Source organism: Colius striatus, chromosome 9, assembly GCF_028858725.1.
Source record: "Colius striatus isolate bColStr4 chromosome 9, bColStr4.1.hap1, whole genome shotgun sequence".
Lineage (NCBI taxonomy): Eukaryota > Metazoa > Chordata > Aves > Coliiformes > Coliidae > Colius > Colius striatus.
The window spans coordinates 28,564,292-28,583,553 of record NC_084767.1 but is presented as its reverse complement, the minus strand read 5'-3'; the positions used below and the strand labels follow the sequence as shown (position 1 = coordinate 28,583,553).

At 38.2% G+C, this 19,262-nt stretch overlaps 1 protein-coding gene across 2 annotated transcripts in view; it reads right to left on the bottom strand.

Moving 5' to 3' along the window:
- Positions 1 to 7,612: 7,612 nt before the first annotated feature.
- The window catches only part of FAM171B (family with sequence similarity 171 member B), a 42,867-nt gene continuing 31,217 nt past the window's right edge, over positions 7,613 to 19,262 (bottom strand). For both annotated transcript variants that reach the window (XM_062002466.1, XM_062002467.1), the window contains exon 8: positions 7,613 to 19,245. In XM_062002466.1, coding sequence (XP_061858450.1) covers positions 17,910 to 19,245 — 1,336 coding nt within the window. In that variant the 3' untranslated portion in view covers positions 7,613 to 17,909. The remainder of the gene's footprint in view (positions 19,246 to 19,262) is intronic.

Below are 19,262 nucleotides of genomic sequence, written 5' to 3'. Positions count from 1 at the left end.
AAAACATAAATGGGAGTTAGATTCCCATTACCACACTATGTCTCTGTATATTCCAGTAAAAACGACACAAATTCCTTTTATATCATCAAGACTCGTAACTATCAACTGTTTGCAGAATACAAACATTTAACGAAAACAAACACATTTTTAAACTATAGGCGGTACAATAGTTCCCCCTAGCGACTGGGATACGCAACACCAACCCACCCCCCTCCGGCCTCACCAAAAGCAATAAAACACGTGTATTGCAAGACCATTAAAAAAAAAAAATAAAAAGAGAACCGAGGTGTGCCGAAGGAAAAGAACAAAGCTGGGTGATGGGGTGAAACTTCACCTTCCAAAAACATTCTCTACCGATAACAGAAAGTAAAAGCACCAGTCATACACTGAGCATGTTCACAGCTTTACAAGGCCGACGCTGTGACAGGACTGTGTCCTGTGTGAGGGACCCTGTATTGACAGAAGCCACAGCTGCTGGGAACAACCAACATCAGAGAAGTTCGTTAAGGACTGTGTCCCATGGGAGGGACGGAACAGGGGAAGAATGCCAGGAGTCATCCTCATCTGAGCAGAGAGAAGCAGCAGAGCCCACCTGTGAGAGACTGACCACATTCCCCGTTCACTGCACCGCCACCCCCCCCTTGCCCCCAGGTCGTTGAGGTGTGATTGGTTGTAATTTTCTCATTATCCTACTCCCTTTTTGCTTTTGTTCTGTTCTGTTTCTTGTAGGTAGTAGAATAAACTTTCCTACTTTTCTCTCTAAAATGTTGTGGTTTGGCCCAGCTAGCGCTGAAGCACCATGAGAGTCTCTCGCTCAGTGCCCCACGTTGGGCATCAGGAGGCACCGAGCGAGAGACTGTTGTGGTGCTCCTGTGCTAGCTGGGCCAAACCACCACACAAGCTGTTAAAAAATTTAGTCTTCCTGTTTTTTATATTTGTGGCTTTGTGTCACCAAATCTCTGAAACTTCCTACCAGAGGGTATAATCTGTATAGCCAGATTAGCTTTCTAACCTGAGTTAGAATTTTAGGGCCTTATGATAGATTCTCAACTGTTTTGTTTGCTTTCCCAGAACTGCAGAAATTCGAACACGACAAATGGTGTAAGCATTCTACAAAATAATTAAAGATCTTTTCCCAAGCCATAACAAAGCAGCTAAATACAAACGAACCATAAAGAATGGCTATCATTCAAGAAGATATTTTTTTTTAAAAGAAATATATTTACAAAAAAAACCAAACACCTGGTACTTACTCGGAACTTAGCTTGCATTTTTCCATCTGGAGTACATTGTAGAACCTCTTACATTCTGAAGTTTTGTGTAGGCAATACAACTTTTGTAGAAATCAGTGAACAGGTTTTCATCTTATCACTAGAATTTGTAACTAGTTTCTGGCTATGGAATATAATGACACATGATATCAGAACTGTACCAAGATTGAGTTTCAGAGAATAGATGAATTTGCTGAAGCTGGCTGTTAGCAGAGGAATTTACTACCTTGCATCATTTTCTCCTTGTGAAAATAAGGAGAATTCAAGGAAGGCCCTTCAGTGTTTCACTGAAGTGTCAACATTTGGTTATGAGATTAGCCTTATGAGTCTTGACTGAGGAGCAAAATACATTCAATTCACAAGCACCATGAATTATACTATGGAAATAATGTTTATTATTGTGTTTCAAAAGATGGTTCAAGGCTTAATACTTTGGAGTTTGAAAAGCATTTTCAAGTTAGTTGTTTGTGGGTTTGGGGTTCTCAGCCCCTCTCTTCATCATTTACAAGACTGTTTGTTCTCTGTATCTTGAGTTCAATTTGTCTCAAGTACTTTTGCATGTTCCGTAAGAGACATAAGAAATGGAGAGTTCGAAAATTTACAACCCAAGCAGGTACATCTAAAAGCTTTAAACAGGAAATAATTCTGAAGGAGAGTTACTGTGTCTTCCCGAGAAGATGCTTGTCTTTTTCTGTACTACCTATTATGACAATGTGAAATGTTCTTTTAACAGTATCTTAACAGTATTTGAAAAAAGTTCAATAAAAATATTTTTAAGTACTTCAGGTAAGTATTAGCACTTCTAATAAAGCAACAAGTCATCCTAACATAGTTAAAATTAAATATACCTAGAAAACCAAGTAATTATCTTCACGTAGTTTAGAAACTCACAGTAAAGGTACTGAAACAATATTTTAATTTTTCACAGTGAAAATATCCTGCAGTTAACAGTATTTTTTAAAAAATGCTACCAGTTTTTCACTCGAAAATATTTGAAATAACAAATGCAATGATCAAAATTTATCTGGCAGCTTTATTGTACAGAAATTAAACAGATGATACAGATAGAAAGAAAAAGCTTTTGTTCATCTTTCTATCTGCCTCATCAGGGCACAAGGATTTTCACCAGAAAAACACTACTATTTGATGTAGTAACTGAATGCCTAAAAGGTCAGTATGCAAAAATCTTTCAGAAGGGATTACAGGTTCACATTCCAGAATCATCTTAGAAATGAACTGGTGCTATCCTAAGTAAAGACTGAAATTTCTCTACCCATAGACTACGAACATGTGTCTACAACACAGATAAAGCAGTCATTCTTCTATACCACGTAAAAACATCAGCACTATTAGCTGATCAGCCTTGTATCTTTACCTTACACTTTTATCAAATAAACAAAAAGAAAACTGGAAAGAATGAGATACTTATTAAAATATGAATCGCTTATAATTAAAAACTACAGGAATATCAATTGCTATGCAAAGTAGATTACAGGAAGAGATTTAGAGTCTATAATCTTAGACAGAGCAAGATACAATCCCACAATTTCAAAACTAAGGTAATTTAGCAAGAGATCACAATATTTGGGTTATGAATTCTGAGCTCAGGTTTCAAAAGGTCATGAAAACTTCTCTAGCATTTGTTCAGAGAAACTGATGTAGAAGTTATTGCATAAAATCTAATGGCTTACATTATGCAACTCTTCAGGCTAAATGAACACACTAGTTTATTTTTCTAGACTGTGTTTGGTTGTGCATGACTGTTACACTAATGTCAACACCACTGAATTGACTTTCAGAGCAGCTCTGGTTTAAGAGACTGGTTAACCCATTCAGTAATTTAAGATACTATTGAAGAGAAACTTTTCTCAAGGGATAAATTATTCTGATGCATTATTCAGCTTTAGTTGCTGTTTCTCTGACTTTATTGAGTTTTGTTTTCTTTTAGGACTAGTTGTACCCCAAAGAACACTGTAAAATCTTTACCTATCATTCTAACTAGTAAACATAGTAATTTACTTGCCCCGAGTACCCAGTGTAGACTTTGTTTGAATAGCTTTCACTTTGGTCAGCGTGTAAGACCCTTGGCATGTGATCACAAGGGAAGAAGGGAAAATGTTCTGAACATTAAATAGCCTGTTAACTTGTAGCACATTGGACTTCTGACACTGTCATCCCTGGCATAGCGCATTGGATGGAACTCCTAAGGCATCAGTTGTAAGGGTCGCTAGTCTGACAGTTCACATCCTTGCTTGACTGCATGCTTCAGTCTTAGCATCTGCTTTAAGGAAAACATATGGTTAGAAATGGCAGCTAAAATAGATGTTACAAATCATCAGCAAGAAGCAGAACAGTTAAATGTTCTGATACATAATTCTCTGCTAGCAATGAATCAGCTTGTTCCTGTAGTCTGCATTCTTATTCTTGGAGCGTAGACAAGGTAAATAACATTAGAAACAGAAGTTGCATGAGGGATATGTATGTTTTATAGCTATTAGTGACAATCCAGATACTCTTCACCATTATCTACAGCTTACTTTTCTACAGAACTACCTCTGAACAATGTGGTACTTGTCTTCCAATTCTGATACATTCTGGAAGAACTCAGTAGCATCTTGCAGAGCAGATCATCTTGAACAAGTTTAAATTTTAAAAAACATTAAGCCAGATTATTTTGCAAAGATTTAGATCATGTGGGATATTGAAATTATGCAATATTGCCTGTTCAGCTTTGTAGTTTATCAGCTGAGGCCAAAATAACCAGATTCTGATTCTTAATCAGTGTCAGTTAGCACCTTATCAGTATTTGAGAGGCCCATTTACATCCTCTGAGCAGCTGATCACTTCAAACATCTCCCAGTGGAACTTTCATCTGTCTCAGGATGCTTTTTGCAAAGAGAAGCCAAGCTTACTTACAGGTGAGATTTTTGCAAACCTGGAGCAAATTCCAGAATTTGGAAACACATATTACACAGCCAGCCTGTGAAATTCATCTTTGCTAGTTTGTACCAGCACCTTTAACCAAGTTCACAGAAGACAGGCCTTTCTGGATTTATTTACTCAAGCTAGCTTACTGTTTCAGCAAACTGCTTATTCACTTATAGGATGCTGATTACAATCTCAGTAGTTACTGCCCTTTAAGTCCAGAATTGATAAGGAACAGAATCAAAAAAGGAATTAAACTGAAAGGGAGGGCTAGCAGAGTCATCATCTTATAGTAGTGAATATATATGTAATTATATTACCTGTTACCCTTAAGTAATTTGATATTGCAGCACCTTTAAAAGTGGGATTTCAATATCCAGTTTACAGCAGTCAGTACAATTTTAACTAACTTTCTTTAGCTTGTCAGTGTCCAAAACTTAGGTTATATTAATTCTATACATAAGCAACATCGCCCTCTAGCTATCACTGAAGTTCCTCTGGGTTTGCACTTGTAACATCCAGAGAGGCTTCTCTGAATTACAGTTAAATGCAAGACCTATATTTAGCTAAGAAATACTATGCAACAGCTGACTTTCCTTCTAAGTTTCATAGGGAATGTATGGATAGTTGTCTACTGCAGCAGAGAAACATGTCCTATTGATGAATATGTTCTATACAATGCTCTGACTTTGAAATATACACCAGCCATATTGGAAACTACCCAACAGGCTGTCACTCATGTCTCAGCAAACTTGCAAAGACAGAGGAACCAGAATTTGTCTATCTGAAAATGGATTATTTCTCAAGCAAGTATCATCTGAATATACATCAAAAGTTTTAAGGTAGCTTCAGAAAACTTTCTAACAGAGATGTGCCAAAGTCCTCTAAGCATTTGAGATTTTTTAGCAACCTGCTTTTAGGAGAATCTGATCAGAACAATGGTAGATGTCCAAGTGACCCTCTATACAGCTTTTTCTGGGAGGTCCAGTACTGTTAGAAAGGATGACATAAATAACACTTTGAGAAGCCAGCATCAGTTTCATTGTGACAATACGAAGTAGTTACTTTTAAAAAATGTCTGTAATAATTCCACAATTCTAAGATAACCCACAGAGTTGAATTTCTAAATGAATTTGTGCACATCAAGCCATTCCTGAAAAGGACAATAAGAATGTTGGAAATGCCAGCCATCAATGGAGGCTCCTAACAAGACCACCACCTAAACATAATCAATCATCTGAACTTTAGAACAAGAATGGATTTATTGTTGGAAGGAATTCCACCGCATACCAGCTCATGACTGTCTTGCTTTAGAAAACACACCTATATTCTTACTTAAACTCCATACACAGGATTTCTTAAGAGACCAAGAAACAAATTAACAAGCAATTAATCAGATGTTATGAACTCTCTCTAGTATAAAAAATAATTCAGTGCTGTTCAATGCTGTTAGAAATGTTCATATTAAATATCCTTAAATAGAGAAATTGTCTGGTGTAGATGTATTGAGAAATAGCCATATTCTTGTAAAACTGTCACTATTTCTTATTTGCAAGTTTTTAATCTTCAATCAAGTGAAGTATTCAAATGTAAAATACAGAAAGCTTTTTTATTCTTCAAAGATCATTTAGGTAATGATTCTTAATCAGATGTAATAAATTAAGCTAGACTCATTTTAACATTATTGCTGAAAGAAACAGTATCAAATGTATTATTTCCAAATGTGCAATAGTTATAAAAGCAAGATGGAAATAAACCTATTAATGGTATCAGATATGTTCTGTAAGGTCTGCTATGGTGTCCTTGATAATTAATGCTCAAGAGGAGCAAAGCCTCTAAACAGTACACAGGAACCACCCACTTAGCCATTTTCAATCATGTACATATGCCCAAGCCAAAGAATTCTTCTAAATGGCAATATAAATAAATTTTAGTACTTTCATATTTTAATACTTCTATTTTTCTCTAAGACGTAGATTCCCACTTAGTGTAATGAAGAATTAAACCTAAATACCTGCAATAAATGTAAATATAAAGCTCGAATGAATGAGAAATAGAAGTATTTCAAAACAGTTGCCAACACCGTTGATAGAACTGAAAAACATGTGCAATAAGAGCCTGCCATTTTTAAAGTTTTATTCTAAGAGTCTAAGAAAAAGGAACATTTTGTTGAAGCTTTGCCAGATTTGCAACTTGACTTTTTCCAGTTATCTTTCATTATGTTTTAATAGAAATCAAAGTGTGATAGCACATCTAACAACTTGTTAAGAACAAACAAACAAGTATAATCTGCTCCTACATACTTTAACTCTTATTAAATTAGTAATCTGTAGTTTGGATTTTGTGTTTTCTATGATGACCTAGAACATGTTAAACTTTTATATTGATTTAAGTATTTGCACTTACAGATCAGCTGATGACCTAGATATCCAATTTTTTAAATAAGTGAACTATGACAGAAAATACTGTAATCTTTTTTTGGATTGGAAACAAAATTCCTGAGATTTCTTTAGCTTCCTGTACAAAGAATGTTCACTCCATCTATTTTAAAGAACCTAATGGACTTGCAAAGTTTTTCTGTTTGGTTTTTTTTTCCTAAATATAATGACTTCTCAGGAAGATTGAAAATAAAGTTTTTCTGTGAAAGTAAGAAAATACCCCAGACATTTACTACAAGACTGTAGCTTCTCTAAGCATTAAAGAAGTGATCATAGAGCACATGCAAGTGCTCTGCAGGGTAGGTGAACCTTTGCAATGAACTTTTCTGCAGTCTTGCAGGGTGTCTGAACAATGGTGAAAATACTGAAATATGGCTTTTGCGAAGCTTAGAAAAGTCTTGAGAAATACTAGTATTAGATACAATTAAGAACAGGACATTGCACTCTGAAGTTCAGTTTAACTCCTCAATATTACAGAATTGCCTTGCTCTTCTACTTGGATTTCAGTACTTGGGAGCTTATTTGCAGTTGTAATTGATGCTTCTGTTTTATGTACTGTGCAGACATATGGAAATAATCTTTTATTTGTTTGCAGGGCAAGGGAAAGTCTCTAAATAAAAGAATGGAGAAGAGACAGATTAGACATAAGAACAAAATCTGAAATAATATTTTTTATCTGGATATGCCTTTCCAATTGTGACAAAAATCAATGGACACATGGGATAATCTCAGATGCACTAAGGAACATATTTTATATTTCAGGTGGATATAGATGTGTTTCTTCAGTAGAAATGGAATAGAGATTGTGAGTGAATTGGAATTGGTAAACTTAAGGATAACATTATTTTGTCATTGGAATTATGGTGATGAGAGCAAACAAGTTTAGTGATATTTAGCAAAAAAAGTTTTAAGTGAGAGAGGTATGACTCTACACAGCATATAACTTAAAAATAAAAATAAAAAAAGGTAAGACACTGATGAATTTTAAAAACTTTTATTATATTGCATAAGCTATAACATTTTACAAATCTTAGTTACATTTCCAGCAACAGATACACTGATACTGTAGTAAATAGAGATGAAAAGACACCTCTGACAAAATATAAAAAAGGTAGAAATACTTAAAAGCAGGATGTTGAATATTAAGAACGTTTTACATGTACAATATCCATACTAGAGTGTGTTTTGAAAATGATTGCCAAAGTAATTAAGTGTTTGTTGAATATAAGGCTCCAATGTGCAAGGTGGTGAGCACAGGAAGTACCATCACTTCACTGATCTTTCAGCATCTTGGAGCCAGACTTATGTACTCCACACTATAATGAGCACTAAAAAGTGCCTTTCTAGACAATAAGGTGTAAAAATATTACTGTTCTAACATGTATTGAAGTGCAACAAGTGCTTCAAAGGAACCAAGTCAGTTAACTGAGGAATAAAGTACCAGTACATTTCAGGGCAGGGGAATATAGGATTGTTCGTTAAACAAACAAAAAAACATTTGGTAAAATAATTTTCAAGCTGAGAGTGCTAATACTATAAATAATGACACAGTTTCCCCTGTCAGTCTTGAAAAAGGAACTTGAAGCCTTTTTCTTTTTTTGGTACTTAGAACATGCTGAATACTGCTTTTAAAATAAAATGAAGCTCAGATTGAAGTCTTTTAAACGATCTTTCATATAAATTCTGTAACACAAATGTAGTTGCCTACTGTTAGAAGTGTGGCACAAATTAGTACAAACTACTATAAAAGTATTCTCATTTTTAACTCTGTAGGCATTGTACTGTGTTTTGCATAATTCCATTGAATTTAAAAAAACAAATCAGAAGTTTGGTTTATATCAATAATGCCAGTTAGTCTCCAAATTGAGATAAAAATTGGTTCTAGAAAATAAGAATTAAAGTACTTATCTCCGTACATTTTCTGCTTCTACTGGCAGGGAAGGTTAGCAGCTGAAAAAAGGATTTTTATATTTTTTTAAATATATAAAAACATAATAATTTCAATTTTGAAGTTAAACTCTCAGTTTCATACATGTAAATCCAGTGACTTCAGGATGCTTACTCTTCATAAGTTGAATCAGATACCAAATATGCATTTTTAGAAGATACAACTGTTCAGATGGCTAAAGATATATTTTTTAAATTTCTTTTCAAACGTAAAATACAAAAAACCAGGTTTTACAACAATTACCACCATCATCAACATGCAAGAGTTGGTATTCCAACATAAAACCCACTAGGTATGCCTTTTAAAATACTATAAAAGCTACATCATTCTCAGTACAAATTGAGGGTTTTTTGGCTAACAGAAAAAAACCCCATAATGTGCTTTTCAGAGAGTCAGGTGTCCCACTGATAAAATAAGTGTGATGAAAGAAAAAGGTACTTCAGCAGGCCAATTTATCTTCAGATTTTCCTAATACAAAGTATGAGACAACAATGAAGTGTACTGTCTTTGCACAGTAATTTGCAGTGTTACATCAATCATATTAACCTGGTTCACTTGTTCATGAGAAGATTTTAGATTGGTATCCATTCATTTCATCCTCTTTGGTACAAATTATTGCATAAAATCAAAATGGATAACTAAACATTCTTACATCCTGGATTATTTTTTGTGCATCACCTCTAACTCTACATTGGTAAATAGTATCCCTAATGATCAAATCAGTTTTGCTGATACCAGAGTTGTTGTATTTTCTTACAGTACTATAAGGATTTTTTCCCTGTTTATAAAATGGAATTTAAGTGATTTCCGCTTCTTTTCCAAATTTCTGAAATATGTAGCATTTGTTAACAATCTGAAAATTGCTGTTAATTAGCTTATTCCAGGTAACACATCCAGATTAACATGCACAGAGCCACATACCATTTAGCCTGATCACTTCCCTCAATTTACGATCCATCAAAACACTGATCTAAGCTACATGAATTTATCTGCAAAAACAAGCCTTGGCTAATTCCACTAACCACCTTATGAAAAACAGGTGAGACCTGGAACTGGTATATCCTTCTGCAAGAAGAATCTCAACATCATGTATTGCAAACATGGCAAGCAAACCATCCTGAAGTTTCTTAATGCCCTTCACCTTAAATATTTGGTCTTTAGTGTTCTGTATCTACCTGAAACCTTCCATCTGAAATTTTATGTACAGGTATGTGTCTTTTATTTTTGGGAAAAGCCAACAGCTCAAGAAGTGTCTTGTGAAGAGTCACAGAATCTCAAGAGCTGGAACCGGACCAAACTGAGGCATAATTCTTACAAACATTTGTGTTCTTCAAAAAGAATTGCTCCCAATTTGGAAACAAGCACCAGAAAGAAGCTATATCCTTTACAATTTTCACATCTATTCCCCTCACCTTACAGGAGCTTACTTTAAAGGTGTTTCAGGCACGTTGTTCTGGTTTAGCAAGGAGCAGCTTTTGGCTTAGTAACAGGGGGAGCGGGTTGCAGTGAAGACCCGGTAAAGAGTTTGCGGACTCTCCCCCGGCTCCTGGGTTCACACCCACCTCCGGCCCAGCTGGGCCAATCTGGCACCTCTGCCATCACTATTTAGGGGACAGGAATTCGGAATGCGAGGCAGGAGGTGTAACAGTGATACAAGATGGAGGTGACCACACGGACCCTTCAGCCAGAGAAGGAGGAAGGAAGGAGAAGCAATAGACCAGAGACCCCTCTGCAAGCCGTGGCGAGAATCCAGCTGTACCCCTGCAACCTATGGAGACCCATGGCAGGACCGACTGTTACCAGCAGCTCCGTGTGAGTGAGCCCGGACGGGCGAGGGACTGTGTGGGGAGGGGCCATGGCCCAGGCCGTGTTGGAGAGCCTGCACGCCGCAGAGCAGCCCCACACGAGAGGCAAAGAGGAGCTGCAGCCTTTGGGATAAATGCGCGTCGGAGTAGCCCGTGCAGGGCTGCCATGCGTGTGAGTTACCCCACGGACTTGCAGGGAAGGACTGGTGTGGAGTTCACCCGTCCTGAGGAGGGACAAACGGCAGAAGCTATCGGGAACAGACTAACTGAAACCCCTACTGCCTGCCCCCCCAAACCGTTCAGGGGGGGACAGGGTAAAAACCCCGGGATCAGGGCTCTGAGCCCGGGAAGAGGGTTTCCACCAGCCTTTTAAATGGACCTTCTATCAATGGGAAAACCAACAATTAATACAACAAGTTACCACATCAGGGGTACCCTCTTTTACTCCAACATTATGCCAATTAGCAGTTATAGAGCCATGTCAGGACAAAGTGGGATTTTACATGTGTCCCAGTTCAGGGCCCTCATACTGTAATAGCCCGGGACACTACTATTGTGTCTATTGGGGTTGTGAAACTATCGCCTCAAATTGGGCTCTGACAAATGCTGACAAGTTTTTAAAGGTTGCATGGGGACCTAGTGGATGCATTCCCCCGACGGGAAAAAGAACCCGGTGCCACCGTCATGCTTGCAAGGTAAATCAGCAAGCAAAGGATGGCAGTTGTAAACATATAGTCCTTAATGTGACAAATCCTGAACATATGGGGTGGTTCATTGGGAAAACCTGGGGAGTGCGATATTATGAACCAGGTGAAGATAGGGGAGGCATGTTTTTTATAAAAAAGGAGCAGGTTCCCACAACCCCCCGGGTCGTGGGACCTAACCCTGTGCTGAAATCCCCTTTAGCACCCCCGGTGGCTCCTTTGATAACAGCCCCTTCTGTCGTAAGGGAAAGCACCCTACCTACTTCTGTTTCAGGGAACACCTCCCCAGCTCCCCTGGGGACATCTGCGGGGGTATCCATAAGGATAGTCACTACCGCACGGCCAGTAACTGAGGCCCAGATCCAGTCAAACCCTTTATGGGACCTAGTAAAACAAGTTTTTAAGTCCATAAATCATACGTCCTTTAACACGACCGCTCAGGGGTGCTGGCTGTGTTATACCATCGACCCACCTTTCTATGAAGGCATAGTGGTAAATGGTACATATAGTCATAGTGATGACCAAACAACTCCCCAATGTGACTGGACAATGAAAAAAAGAGGAATAACCATGGAGTTTGTAACTGGGAGCGGCTTATGCATAGGGAATATACCAACTTGGAGAAGAGCAATTTGCTCTTAAAACCAAACCATTAGTCGAAAGAATGGATTTTTAATCCCTCCTAATGGAACCAGATGGATATGTTCCCATACAGGACTGACTCCTTGTGTATCACTTAAATTGTTTAATAAGTCTGCCGAATTTTGTGCGGCCATAATCACTCTTCAAAGAATGTATTATCACCTAACAGAAGAAATAATAGACCGTGTAGAAAATAGGATGTATCGCACCAAGTGAGAACCTATTACTGTTATAACGATAGCTACCTTATTGGGGTTGGGAGCAGTCGGGGCGGGAACCGGGACCGCTGCTCTAATTACGCAATGCCAACAGATTTATGAATTAAAAGTGGCAATTGATGAAGATCTGGAAAGGACTGAAAGGTCAATTACGGCTTTAGAAAAATCTTTAACCTCATTATCTGAAGTAGTATTACAAAATAGAAGAGGCTTGGATCTCCTCTTTTTGCAACAAGGGGGATTGTGTGTAGCATTAAAAGAAGAATGCTGTTTTTATGCAGACCACACTGGAGTGGTCCAGGATTCAATGGCGAAATTAAGGGAAAGAATAGAGGAAAGGAAAAAAAGAAAGAGAGAAGATGAAAAATTGGTATGAGACTTGGTTTACCCAAACCCCATGGTTAACTACTTTGTTGTCCACAATAGTGGGCCCCCTGATATTATTATTATTAGCTTTGACCGTTGGACCCTGTATTATTGATTGAATTATAGGGATGGTAACGAATCGGATAGACAAGGTACGTATTATGATTTTGCAAGAAATAGATAAGGAAGATCAACAATCATTATTGTCTGAAGATGCCCACATATAATTGATCAATAAATGGAAATAAAAGAAGGGGGGAATTGTAATAAAAGATGAAGCTTTATTGATCAATTAAATGGATGTTAGTTAACACAATGTTGCTGGACATTGATTGTAATAATTGAAGGTTTGTCCAAAGAAAGTTAATTGTTTGTTAGTCTTAGAAATAATGGTTTTGGACCTGAGATGCTGGCGAGGGGTGGCTCAGCTGAATTGAGACGGCTGATGCAACAGGGGCTGGAAGTTTCGGCAGACACACCATATTCGGCATAACAACTCGGCTAGACCTCTCACCAATCAGAGGGGAAAACCTGAGCATGATCTACACGTGAACACCTGAGACTGTCCAATCAGAGATCGTTGTTATGGAATATTGGGAGCATGGACATTTGTAAAACCTATATAAATTTGAGCCAATAAACCGAAGGTGTGCCGTGGTGGAACTGCTGAACTTCCCCCGGTCACCCAGCGCTGTTTGCCCTTTTAGCGCTTGCTATAATTGGTTTAATAAAATTCTGTTTGTTTAAGACAGTTTTAGAGGCTGATTCCTCAATAACAAGGGGAGGTGTGGCAAGAAGATGCTCTTAAAAAGGCTGGTTGGACTCTTCATTCTGTGTTGTTTCATTTTGGTTATGTTTTGGGTTTTGGGGGTATGTTTTAGTTGATGGTGCATTAAATTATTTTTCTGTTTTCTTCCCCAAACCGAGTAGCCTGGTCTGTTTTGTCCTGAACCTTAAGCAGCAATTAAGCTCTCCCTGCCCTTGAGCAATTCTCAGCCTCTTCGGTACTCGAGGCTAATCGTGGTCTTTGTTCCCTGATGGGCCTAAACCAGGACACACGTCCCACTTTATTATTCTCAAGGTAATCAACCTCCAGAAGTCAAAATCTCTGAATGTTTCCAAGAGCAGTGTGTCACAAATCCTTGCTACTTTTCGTATAGACCTGATTTTAGCACTAGCATTTTAGCACTCTGTTAGTACTGCAATATTGAGCCAACAGAAAAAAAAAACCCTTAAAAAATAAATTCAGTGATTCCTATAAATTTGTATGTTGAAATTATATATAGAAATATAGAAAAGCATTAGTTCAACCACAAAAACAAAATATTGTCATGAAATCTGTCTTTTCCACATGTTACATAACCTGTATGGTTACCTCTGGAATTACCATTTTCATAACTCAGGATCTAAAATGAAAAAGAATTCTTGTCACTAATAGGTAATACATATTTCCTGTGCACAAAGTCCAACATACAGCTGGAACTTGAAGACTCAGATAATATATTCTGTACTGAATGTAACTATGAAGCATGATCCTAAGAATTTTGGAGTTATACAGAGTTTTTAAAATCCAAAATTCAATATTCATTATAGGGTCAAGGAAAAATTCCATTCCTCTGAGAGCTCAGGGACATCAGCTGTTCTTATGTGGCATTTATCTTTGCAGATATAACTGCCGCAAGCATTTCTCTGGAACAGGCTGCCCAGAGAGGTTGTGGAGTCTCCTTGCTTGAAGGTCTTCAAGACCCGCCTGGACATGTTACTATACAACCTGATCTAGGTGACCCTGCTTCTGCAGGGAGGTTGGACTAGATGATCTCTGAAGATCCCTTCCAACCCCTACCATTCTATGATTCTAAGAGTTGTCTCTTCTTCCAACACAGAAAACAAGTTATGTAACTATTTTCAATATAAAGCTCAATTGTAAAAAAGCCTTTTCAAGTGTAACCAGCAGCATAAGACATTATGCAATGAACACAGCAAGTTACATACAGAAAACTGGTGTATGGGATCTGCAAAGCAAACAAAAATAGCTGTTGCTTGACTGGCATGGGTAGAAGCAACAGCTAAACACAGCCTTGGAAATGCTATTACTAGAACTGCAGTGTGCACATTCCAGCAAAGAATTTAAATATTCTGCTAAAAGAAATGTCCACATCCTCATTAAGCAAGGGACAAGCTACAAACCAGTAGATACTAATCACAGACACGACGAGTTGCCCTTTTTTCAGAAAATTTTGCTCTATCTTTAACACTGGGAAGTCTAGCAGCAAGAAACTCTTTCACTTGCTTTGTTGGCTAAAAGCTGAAGTGCATCACATGCACAACCCTTAAAGGGGACATTTTGCATTACCATATGTGCAGAGTAAAAATGTGACTAATCCAGACAGCCAAAAACTCCTTTATATTGATAATACAGAACCAAACTCTGCTCCTGATCAGCTAACAGAGCAGATGAAAATCTGCACTACAGCAGTACATCTTCTGGCATTTTTACTCTGAAGTCCCAAAGTTATAACCGATCTTTTCAATGCATCTCATCCTTTTTCTGTAGTGACCAGATGCCTACTCTGATATAGAACAAGAACAATGGAGTGCAAAACTTTATTCATTTGAACTCACGTGAATAAAGCCATTTATAGTAGTCTGTATTTTTTAAACAAGTTTGAGGAATCAGGTCTTCTTGAGATATGCAATGAAAAAAATCTGCAATATATTGAAGTTACTGTTGATGAACAAAACTTCAAGTAAAGACACAGTAATTTAATATTAACACCTAAAAAATGTCAGTTTGTCAGGGATTTTCTGTCGTATCTTTTTAAAATGAGGACCATACGAACTGATGTAACTCTAAGAGCAGGGCAATACTAAACCTCAAAAGTCAAAGTTGCTTTGAAAATGTATTAGGTTCAGGAAAATTGATTTACAGTTATCTAAACAGAGTACCAAAGCCATGCTAAAATGACAAGCCATCTTCACCTCTAAACTAGATTATTATATAATTATATAATTATTATATAATTAAACCAGATGCTTTTGGTCAATTTAATCACAGACTTATTTGCACACCTATCTCATATTTTACACTTTCACAGAATTACAGAATCATTGAAGTTGGAAGAGATTTAAGATCGTCAAGTCCAATGACTAACCTCACACTACCAAGCTTATCACTAAACCAAACCAAATCCCTCAGCACCGCATCTGTGCATCTTTTGAATATCTCCAGGAATGGTGACTCCACCACCTCCCTGGGCAGCCCGTTCCAATGCCTAATAACTCTCTCAGTGAAAAGTTCTTCCTGATATCCATTCTAAACCTTTTGTGGTGCAATTTGAACATATTTCTTCATATCCTATCATTCGTTACTGGAGAGAAAAGATCAACCCCCACCTCAATACAACTCCTCTTCAGGTACTTTTTGAGAGTGATCATGTCTTCTCTCGGCCTCCTTTTCTCCAGGCTGAACACCCCCAGCTCCCTCAGCCACTCCTCATCAGACTTGTGCTCCAGACCCTTCACCAGCTTCATTGCCCATCTCTGGACACACTCCAGCACCACAGTGTCCTTCATGTAGTGAGGGGCCCAGAACTGACCACAGTATTTGATGTGCAGCTTCACCAGCGCTACAAGAGGACAAACGCTCCCTTGTCCCTTCTGGTCACACGATTTCTGATACAGGCCAGGATGCCACTGGCCTTCTTGGCCATCTGGGCACACTGCTGGCTCATATTCAGCTGGCTGTTGGTTAACACCCCCACGTTCTTTTCTGCAGGACAGTTTTCCAGCCACTCTGCCCCAAGCCTGTAGTGCTGCATGAAGTTGTTGTGAAACCCAACAGGATTATTGTATTTTGTCCATGAAGCAACTGCACACCAGAAGAAGATGGACTGATGTATTACTAGTACCATTCTGGCTACCTTGCATATTCTTCTAGAAACAGGACCAAACAAGTGACAATCCCAAGGTAACAAACATATTTCACAGTAATGTTTCCTGAGTAAACATTTCCAGAAGCCCAGCTGCATAAGCTATTTCCCAACTCTTGAGTGTACTACACAGCAGACAACTGAGAACATCTCACACCATAATTCAGACATACATATTGTACGTTTGGGCCTTGGTATAGAACCTTAATCAAGCTCTAAGGAAACATTGCTAAAGCTTTTTTAGAATGATTTATATTCAAACTGCCAAAGCCAAAATGCTGGAACTTATTTCATCAGGGAAACAGCTTCAAAGCCATAAAAAGACAATCTATATAGTATATGAAGCACATTATGGGAGACATCTACTTTTCTGTTAGCCAAAGTTGAAGCGATCACTTTGATGAGATGAACATTTAAAAAAAAAAATATTCTGATGGCCTTTTCCTTCCTCTATACATATCTTAAGTTACATTTCATGCATTCATGACTTTTGGTAAATTTAACTCTGAGATGAGTCATAAGTACTATTTGTATTGCATTATAGACCTAGTTTTGTGATCTGCTCTCTCATGCTCATTAAAATCTCCAACTTTTAAAGCCTATTTAACCCCTCTGCAATGCATAACCTAAGCAGCTCAGGCTGGCAAAATGTAGGCACAAAAACCTCTGATGAGCTTGCATTTTTTAAAACATAAAATGAAAAGCAACAGTACCGAGCTTTCCTGATAAATGTAACTATTTCTAAGTCACAATTCATCTAAACTTGATTACTTTCTCATTATTGGCCAAAGTCTAACTTAGAAATACACAGGGATGCAAGACTGTCATGGAGCACAATCAGCCAAATATCATGAAGAAGAGAAGATTTAAACTGACAGTGAAGCCAAAACAACACTGGTATCAGTAGCAGCAGCTTTGAATGCTACAAGAACCAGTACTTTTCTGCTGGATGTGGACCCTTCATGGCGGATGTCAGTCTTCAATGTCCACAGTACATAACAAACAGATTAAAACAAAGCAGATGGGCAATATCTTAAGATAGCAGGGACCATGAACTGCAGCAGTGACAGAGTTTGTACACTTCCACTTTCCGCCATGTCTACATGGAATGGCAACTTTTTGCACACGGATGGGCACATAGGGAGGGCAGTAATGCTGTAGAGCTCTGCTGATAAATCCAACAGAGCTCATCTGGTGTCATGGGACTAACTGATGAAAGAGTTTACAATGCATAAAGAAGTAGCAACAAATTCCTAGAAAACTTCACATACAGGATACCGTACAGATGGTTACATATATTAGGAACAAGGTTGAGGAATGGCTTTAACTAGCCTATCAACACATTAGCAACAAGTACAACAAAATCTAAAATATGTGCCTACATTTCTTACTATGCATTCCCACAGGTATGTCCAAGATTGACAGGCTAATCAAAACACGGGCCTTCCCTATACTGCCAACAAAATTAGGAACTGGAAAATTTTAGCATTTCCCTGTTTTCAATTCACATTGAATATCAATTGCCCAGCTGAAGTTTAAAAAAAAAAATAATCTGATACTAGAAAACAACATTTCCCTTGTAAAATCCACACTGCAGAATTACAGAAGCAGCCAAGAGGTCAATAACCAGCAGGGAGAGCAACAACACAAAGCACATAATGTTCTAATTTATAGGAATAAGTGGCCTCTCCTCTCTTTTCTTCCAGATATTGGTTTTGCTATCTCTTTTAGTGATAGACGGCCTATCCCTCTTTTTAGTGGAAGGGATACCAGACTCATGACTTCCTGATACAGTTTTTCTTCTTAGACTTTCTTCATCCTGCTGTTCTACAATTGGCCCATTCCCTCCATCCAGAATGTGCCTCACAGCCTGGTCCTCTGGAGTACAAACAGTGGTCCCACTTTCACTGCTACTCAGATCCAGATCTTCCAAGTAAAGGATCTTAGAATGTGGCATATTTTTTATGAAAGTTTTCTCTCTCTCCAGTTTCCTACTAGGATGATGCTCATTCATATCCACACCAGAGTCCAGACTGGTATCGTTGCTCTCTGTTTTCCTGCCCTTTTTCAGATCTATGAAAGAATGCCTCACTTGAGCGATTGGTTTTCCATCCAGGGACACAAACCACGCTCGAGGGTGTGGAGATGGTTTTCCTTTAGAGAGTTCCAATAATGTTTGTTCTGAAATACCTTGAAGTTCGGATGAAAAAGGAGTCATTACAACTGCTTCATTCAATGTCCCAGGAACAGAGACAGATTCTAGTAAGTTATTAGCGTACCGGCCCCAGTTTGACGTTTGAGAAGATAAGCCCTCTTCACTATCCAACACACTGTTTTCATCCCTGCAGGCAGAAGGCTGAGGATGTGAGTGCACTGGCATTTTTGGTAACGTTTGCATGTAACTGTCCCGATTCATGGGTTCCATCATGGGGCTATATACTAACTGTCCCTTTCTTGGCAAAGTTGCTGATTTAGCAGGATGCAGTTGTTCTGGGGAATGGAAAAGGTCAGAGGTTTGAAGAATAGCAATAGGTTGATTGTAAATATGCATTAGATGTTCTGGGATATGGGAAAGCCCATACATCTCCTCTTTCAGTGAAAGGTACCTGGTTTGGTCTTGACTATCCCTAGGAGCCTGAGAAATAGTACTGTTACTATGTACTGGCTGCTGTAAATGCCTCACTCCAGCATTAGGCTCCAATGAATGGGTCAAATTCCTTAACTGACCAGTCTGACACGATGACTGATAAGAAGCGTCCTCTATGTATATTTTAAAATTATCTCTTGATTTTCCATCATCCATGTCTATGGACATCTTTCTTTGAGTGCTGTATGAGGAAATCTTTGGTGTATATAACTGTGACTTATCCTCCAGCTTTAAAGACCCTTTGATGGCATTGATGTGATTTATATGAGTTGTCGATGTTGTCTGGTCTTTTTTGATGACCTCCAGCTTGGTTGTATTTTTCTCCTTCTTTTGTGTCCGACCACATTTATCCCTACGCAAAAGAGATGT